This window comes from Astatotilapia calliptera, chromosome 5, assembly GCF_964374335.1.
Source record: "Astatotilapia calliptera chromosome 5, fAstCal68.1, whole genome shotgun sequence".
NCBI lineage: Eukaryota > Metazoa > Chordata > Actinopteri > Cichliformes > Cichlidae > Astatotilapia > Astatotilapia calliptera.
Genome location: NC_137426.1, coordinates 33,184,633 through 33,192,488, shown reverse-complemented (window position 1 = coordinate 33,192,488; position 7,856 = coordinate 33,184,633). Strand labels below are relative to the sequence as shown.

The following is a 7,856-nucleotide window of genomic DNA, read 5'->3' as shown; positions in this document are numbered from 1 at the left end:
AATTATGACAACCTCAATCAAGATTTTTTTCTTAAGTATTTTTATTCATCTTTAGGCATGAAAAAAAGACTACATTTTTTAAAATGTACTTTTCGAAGAGTTTTTTACATGTCCACTTTGGTGGACAACGTGTTTTAATTTATGAAATTGACAAACGAGTGCACATCAGTGTCTAATGTAGTGGTTTATGTGCAAGTATACCATCAACACTGATACAAATACAAAAAAACAGCCTTTGAATAGCTGTCCACTGTAGTGACCACAATGAGTGAAAGGGTTAAAATGCTATTGATTGTATTTTAATGATGCAAGCCTTTAATCTCACTTCACTTTATTTTGTGACTATTTTAAGAATAATATAAAATATGCATTTCTGTTATTATTACTTTTCTATAATTTTACCAATTTAGGGGAAATAATGACAAAAGATACATGACTATTATAAAACAGACTGTGAAATTACTGCAAATTACTGTAAATATACCTACCAATTGACAGTCTATTAATACTTTCTGATGTTACATAGCCATAACAACACAAAATTACATAACATAGAAGTTGATTAACAAGCAAATCTATGTAAAATTACAAAAACATCTGCAAATAAATCATCTTTATTTACAGGTGCAATTTTTCACGTTATTGTACATTCGACATGTTAATTCACGTCTTTTTTGTAATTCAATGATATTTCATGTATTTAAAAATAACAGGAAATTTCTGAAAAAATATATTTTAAAAAGTTCTGGTAAATTACAGATTTTGTTTACAGTGTAGAATGCCTGTTGAAACATGTCTGGTAAAACACGATGCACAGTAATATGTGTGTTAATGCAGTTTGAAACCTGCTAATGCGCTCTAGTGTAATAGCAAATTTCTTCAAGAGAAGGACAGAAAGCTTCCTGCCTCTGTGAACTACATAATAAACATGTATTTCTTTTGAGTTTTTATATTTATATATATAATTATTATAATTATTATAAACTGTTTGGTGCTGAATATGTAAATATATCTGATTCATTATGTGACTCTGACTCATTATCGATTACTTAGATTAAATATGTCAGAAAGGGAGGTAAGGCTTGCTAACACAGTGGTATAAAAACTATTGTAGATCAGTGAATTTATTAACTGCTAATTAGTGAAAAACTGAGGTTTGTCTCTGTCTTTCTGTCCATATTCACACATCTGAGTTTCCCATTGTGACAGTTTTTAAAGTTGTGGATAGAAGTGGGGGGCTGGCCTTATGCCATGTGTATTGTGGCTGTGAAAGTTATTCCTATGAGTTGATTTATTTGGCACGAGAGGTGGAGATGTTATTAGAATGGATGTGTGCTTTAGCTCAAACCTAAACCCCCCCAAACTTGACTCTTTTTTAAAACACTAACTTTCTATGATCAGTATTTAGAGATGAACCACACACACCTCAATAACACTCTTATTTTAATGAAACAGAGCAGAAATAAAGTGATCTCAGTAATCTGCATACAGGAAGTTACTTTTTTATCACAGATTTTATTGAATCTGTAACAATAAAAGTGAAATTCCTGTCCAAATGTTGCTTTAACAGGACTGTGTTAGTGTGTTCGATTATTTTGTAACTGTTACAATGTTCTGAACCCTTCTGAAGCTATGGCCATCATGTAGAGACTTCCAGGTTGCTTCACTCACTCAGGATCTTCCTAAACAAAATGGACCACTGAATCATACCCTTGACATCAGTACAAACTTTCCTGATGAGTTTAAGAAAAGATTAGGTCGGTATCAACTGTTTATATACCTATCACAAAAGTTCACAAAATCAATGCATAGAAAATATATAATATATATTTTAAAAATCAAATGATGTCCAAACAGTCATCAGACAGAAGTAATACTCATTCTCATTTGTTTTTTTTTGTTTGTTTTTTGTTTTGGGGGTTTTAGTGGAATTTCTGCCAGATTATCGTACTCTGACTGTAATTGTGTCTTCATGGAAGGATGCCAGAATGCAGAAAAGACTCCTGGGAGTTTTCAGGAGTGCAGTTCAGCTGAACTGAACATCTGTCCCAATCAGGATGTAGTCCTAGAAGGAACAGTTCACAGCTTTGAGTTAAAAAATCTCTCTTAGAAATGTCAAGATTTCTAATTAGATCTCATGTCATAAACAAAAGCGCTAAGCTCACAAACATGCTTAAACAAACTTATTAAACACATTATCAGTATCTCTGACCTTCAGCACATCAAGCTGGGTGTTCATAAGCTTCATCTTTCCAATTGTGGGCAGTGGGTATCCCTTAGCAAGTTGGGCTGTAAAGTAAGATTCATAATTTTAGATCAACTTTCACAGTTTTATAAGTGGCCTATTGTTAATAGGAAGTACTTGTATTAGACGGCTCATGTTTTGGAATCTATGGATCTACTGCCATCTACTGAAATACAACATTAAAATACACTTTAGGAGGAAAATCAGTGAGTTTACAAATCCAATCCAGTCATGGAGATGTTCAAGTTACAATCACACATTTCTGCAACTCCACCTAGAAGTAAAAACTTGACCAGATTTAAATTAGGCTTAATCTTTCTTTCAAGGTTTTCTCATAGGGCAGAGTTGCATGTCTCTTTCACTGCATCAGAACAGGGACGGTGACTCTACAGTTTCACTTTGAGGAAGAAGAATCAGTTGCAGGAATCCAGAGTAAGGTGATTGCTGAGGAAAGTTTGTGATTCGAGCACAAAAACCTTTGTGGCTGTTTGATGAGGTGAGAGTGGGCGAACTGTGGAATATGCTAAAGTAAGTTCACTGGTGAATTTCATTCATTGTGAAATGAGTGTGGTAGTCCCTAAATGGCAGCGACATGTTGGCTCATTGGGAAGACTGCACTATCCAACTTCCCTGCTTACTTATCCCAAACAATCTCCAAGCTACCCAGTGCCTCCCGTCTCTCTGTCGCACAGAGACAGAGAAAGAATAGAAGAATACGAGAAGCACAGATAAGCAACGTGGCCACAGCATCTTGCTGATGAACATCATTTACAGCAGCACTAAACCACGTAAGAAGGACCTCTTCTTAAAAAACAAACACATCTCTGCTACGTTGTGCCTACCAGTACCCACACAGTGGATATACATCAGCAGTACATTTCTGGAGGGCTGTTTTACTCAATGCACTGATAATAACGATCCAATGTTTTCAACTACACACCCTGGCAGAGCTTTTGGGTCTGCACCGCAGCTTTTTATGGTCTGTTCTACTGCTGTCCCAAACTGGCTCGACATGAAGATGTGGATTATGCTAGTTGGATAGGCCCAAGAGATTTTTCAAGTAAAAAGTAATGACAATGATTTGCAGGAGACATCATTAACTGTGAAGTCAGGAGTGGTTATTCCACGTTACAGTCATTGCCCAGTGTCAGTATTAAACTCGAGTATTTAAACATTCGTCTGCAAAGCTCATTGCATGCTCTGTGTAGGTCCTTCAAGTTGTTTGTATAATATTCCCCAGGACTTTGGAAGCGTTGAGAAAATACAAATGGAAATCCTTTTTGGAACTTTTGGTGAAAAATCCTCTTTAGAGTTCAAAGTGAGGATGAACTCACCATTAACAGCAGGTAACACCACCAATTTGAGGACCCCATGAAAGACATTTTCCAGTGGTCCCACCTGTAGGTTAGATGTAGGGTTAGTTCGAGTTGCTGATGGTTCAGACTGTTATTGTATAGAAACGCACTTCTTACCTGAAAGTCTCCCACATAACTTTTGTCCAGGGTCAGATCCATTCTGTGCAAATTAGACTAAATTAGAACGTGATGTTCATCTTAACAAAGACCTCTTGGCCCTATTTTTCTTTGCCAGTTAACTCACTTGTTGAGGGTGACAGCTGCAGCCAATTTCATTTCACTGACAAACATACGGGCACTCACGCTGGCCTCCTGTCAAGGCAATGGTGGTTCATTTCAGATGGTTTTCTAAAACCACAAAGACAATTTAAGATCATATCAGCTGGGTAACTTACCAAGTTCAGGACAAAAAGAGGCGACAGAGTAGAGTTGGGCTGGATGGCAAAGGCCGTCACTGTGGTGATGGCCTGGACTGTTGCGTTGTTGGGCTGAAAGGTCAGTGTGGGGGTTTTCACTGTCTTCACCAGTAGCTTCATCATCAGACCTGGGAACTGCTTAGCAATCTGGCAAAGAAAGAAGAAATTCAGATGACAAGCTACCAAACATTTATACTTTAAATATACCAAATTGTGTTGTCACCTGTGGGATAAAGGCTCCAAACGTTTTGGTGTTGAGTCGGATTGGAGAGCTTTTTGGTATCTGGCACGACAAAGTGAGAAAGGTTAGAGATCAGTTTGATGTCCTGAAAAGAAGGTATGAGACTCAGGAGGCAGCAGTTTACCATGTCGTCAGTGATGGACAGGCTGAGGACTCCAGCATTGTTGTAGACGAAGGCTGCAGAGTTGACAGTAAAGGCAGACATGCCGATGTACAACATGTTGTTGTTCTGGGGTGGCAGGTTAAAGGCCGCTGGTGAGAACGGAGGCTCCTGATGTTTCCCGATGTTGTAAAATTCCCCCTGAGAAAGAAGACCCAGAAAACAATGCTCCAGATTTTTTAAAAACAATAAAATGATATCTTTGGATTCCTGTAAAAATGTAGTGTTTCATAATTCTCTACCTTCAAGCTCAGATCTATCAAGGACTTTAAAACAGTCGGGGACGATACCATGGAATATTCAATCTCTGCATACTTGTCCACCTTGGCTAAGACTGCATAGAGACAGAAGCTCACTCATGTGTTCATCACCAGTGAAACAGCTGATTGACTAACTAAACAGGATACTTTACCATTGAGAGTTTTCAGCTGAGGGTTTAAATCAGATACTGCATCAGCCACCAGGGGGCAGATCTGCAACAGCAAGTAATGAAAAGAAGAACCTTATTTTCAGGAAGAAATCTGGAGACAGTGATTTGTATCGAAGAAAGTCATCATTAAAGGCTCACAGTGGCATTTCAAAATTAAACCTTTGGTGAATGTTTCAAACAAAAGAGCAGTTGTGGAAAAGATTAATTAATCAATGTACATGACCAACAGTTAAGCTTGGCACATCTGTAGATGCACCTTTTATATTATATATTCATTCTACTTCAGAGTAAAAGATAATGTGAGACACTGTGCACTAGCAGACACTTCTGGTCAGTTGCATGAGCTGGATTTCTGCTGCAAGTAGCTGATTTGCTCTCACCTGTTTCTGGAGTGCATTGCGCAGAGCCTTATCAATAAATGTTGTGAAGAGATTGTACAGCCAGCTAACAAAAGACAAACAAAAACAATAACAGCAGGATTTAGAGAAATTCTGCCATTTGTCAAGAAAATGAAGTAAAATAGTAAAACCCTTCTCCCTCACAGCTGGGTTTCTCACCTCGCTCCACCATGAAACTTGACCTTTGCACTTCCAACAGTGGCTGAGCAGCTGTCACTGCTGACCGCTGGTCGGCCTGTCTCGTCACTCTTGATGGAGATGGTCGTAGCGATACTGAGACCATTCACATCCAAATCAAAAGACCCGCTGTCCTTTCTAGTAAAATAAAAAGGATATCAGATATTATATTTTTAAGCAACCAAATTATTTTCCCTATAGAAGAGATGTTACCTCACTCACATTATTCGCAGGTACTTGACCCTCCAGTTTCCATTCAGACTGATGAAGGCATCACCTATAGACAGTGTGACTCCAGTCCCTGGCACCAGATCCACTGAAGACTTTGGTAAGCCCACATTAACTATGTGCATACTGGAGGAATTAATGTTTTTTTGTTAAAGAAGGAAAAGGACAAAATAACAGTTTGCTACAGAATCTAAACACATGCAAAAGAAAAAAAATCTGGTGGCTTACTTTGACAAACTATACTGAACCTTTCCAATCGGAGACACCTTCTCTGTCCCAGAAAAGTCTGGAATTTTGATTGATCCGAGTTTCTGCTGGATGACAGCCATGCCCAGTTGCCTGCCTAAGAAAAACCAAAGAAAAAAGAATCTGATGAACAAATCCTGGAGAAATCAGTGCTTTTCTAAAAATGAAGCATTTTTACACAAACCTTACCATATTCAATGCCCTTTTCTGTCAGCCTGACCTTTACTCCAGGATTCGTGCTTAAGGTTGTGGGGATGAGAGCCACCAGACCCAACCAACAGCACAGGAACATCTCAGCAGCTGGAAAGGAAGGACAAGAACATCAGCAAAATTCCTGTTTATGCAAGAGCAACAGAAGACAGAGCAGTACTGTGAAGAAAGATTGGAAAGAAAGAAATTAAAGAAGATGTACAAATACAACATTACTGAAATACTATGCAGTGGAGGAGAAGTATAAAGCAGTTTATTTCATGCTTCATTGAAAGAGCTAACAGTCATTGCTTCACATGAAACCACATGTCCCCTGAGAGGTCAGCAGGGTGAGCTTGAGCTATATCAACCTAGGCTGATTGTCAGGGCATAAAGATGGTCCACCATCTTTACCAGCACTGCGTGTTTCAAGCTAGATGTGCATACAGCTTTAAACCAGAGCAGTTACATGCTTTTTGTCTACAGCGTGTCATTCTCCCCACTAAACCAAAATAAAGCTAACCATTTCTAACTCATACTTCACTTTTGCTGCTGACTTTGCTTGAACTTTAGTACACTGCATGTGTGGATGGCAGATCTGGACTCTGTGCAAGTCTAAAATATGATAATGTGATGTAAAGTGTGACTGTCTGAAGAATGTGGGTTGTTTTTGTTGTTTTATTGAAGATCATTCGGTTTTTACAGCCCACACTAGAAACCAAAACCTTTCTTTATACCCAGTGAAAAAAAAGCATCCTCAATGTTGTCAGTTTGGCTCAAGAATGTTTCATGTTTCATCTGAATGCAGATCTCAGTGTTTTCAACACTCAGAGATGGTGCACTCAATACAAACCACATCTGTCTTAACCTGAGTTGCAACACTAGTTTGCTCAACTGATAACAAGTCTTTACAAGTCAAACCTTATAACAACAACCAAAGCACACTGAGAGACTAAATATAACTTTTTTGCAGTAGAGTAGCCACGTACCCTTTCAGATTTTACCCTTTGAGAGATCTGTGTTAACTGCCTGCACCATCTGTGTTGAGATTAAGCATTACAACTCAGAAAACATTGCTGCCATATACATTTAACCCACACTCACTCTTACCTGAAGCAACAGTTCGTCCGGAAGACGTAGCTTGCCCTTTCTCAGACGATGTGCCAGCGTAGCCAAAGAGTCAGACTGAAAGAGGAAGAGAATCACATGCGCTCTAATTCACTTACTTAATCAGGAACTGAGCTTCTCAAAGAAACTCACCCAGCAACAATAAGCAAACATGCCGTTTGCAATGTCCCTTTATTGAATTTCATTCCACTCCCTTATCATTTCTTCACAAAAGACTAACAGTGTAGAAGTTAAAGATTATCAGAGATTTTAAAGACAGACTAAGTCAACTACTGTAAAGCTTGGTATTGTTTGAAGAACTTGATGTCCTTGAAATTTTGTCCTCTTGTTTTGCAGGTATGTCTGTGTTTTAGTTCCTTGCATGAATTTACAGTAAGTACCACACAAGAACCAGGCACAACTCAACTTCCCACTTCCTCATCTCATGTTTTTCAAAGAATTATTGAATGTGTTCAGCTGCCAGGCCGGCTTTTTAAAGAGACAAAGGCTGCTTTCCACTCCATCCTTGTGGACTCAGTATCAGTTATCAGTCCCTTGAGTGAATTTCAAGCATTCAAATGGACTCAAAGATGAACTTGGTGGATTTTGGACTCTTTATTAAAGTCAGTGGGATCTCACACAACACAATTTTGGCTATAACTAA

The 7,856-nt window shown here is 38.4% G+C and overlaps 1 protein-coding gene across 1 annotated transcript; it reads right to left on the bottom strand.

Moving 5' to 3' along the window:
• Nucleotides 1-1,426: 1,426 nt before the first annotated feature.
• On the bottom strand, nt 1,427-7,616 carry LOC113022965 (bactericidal permeability-increasing protein-like). The gene is made up of 17 exons (XM_026168958.2): nt 7,346-7,616; nt 7,196-7,270; nt 6,086-6,196; nt 5,879-5,993; nt 5,645-5,776; nt 5,405-5,560; nt 5,228-5,291; nt 4,830-4,890; nt 4,660-4,751; nt 4,382-4,558; nt 4,240-4,299; nt 3,996-4,163; nt 3,845-3,912; nt 3,718-3,760; nt 3,580-3,643; nt 2,213-2,289; nt 1,427-2,065 (listed from the first exon to the last, which is right to left on the bottom strand). Exons 3-17 carry the CDS (start codon nt 6,186-6,188, stop codon nt 2,027-2,029), a joined length of 1,419 nt encoding a protein of 472 aa, XP_026024743.2. The 5' UTR covers nt 6,189-6,196; nt 7,196-7,270; nt 7,346-7,616; the 3' UTR covers nt 1,427-2,026.
• Nucleotides 7,617-7,856: the final 240 nt, after the last annotated feature.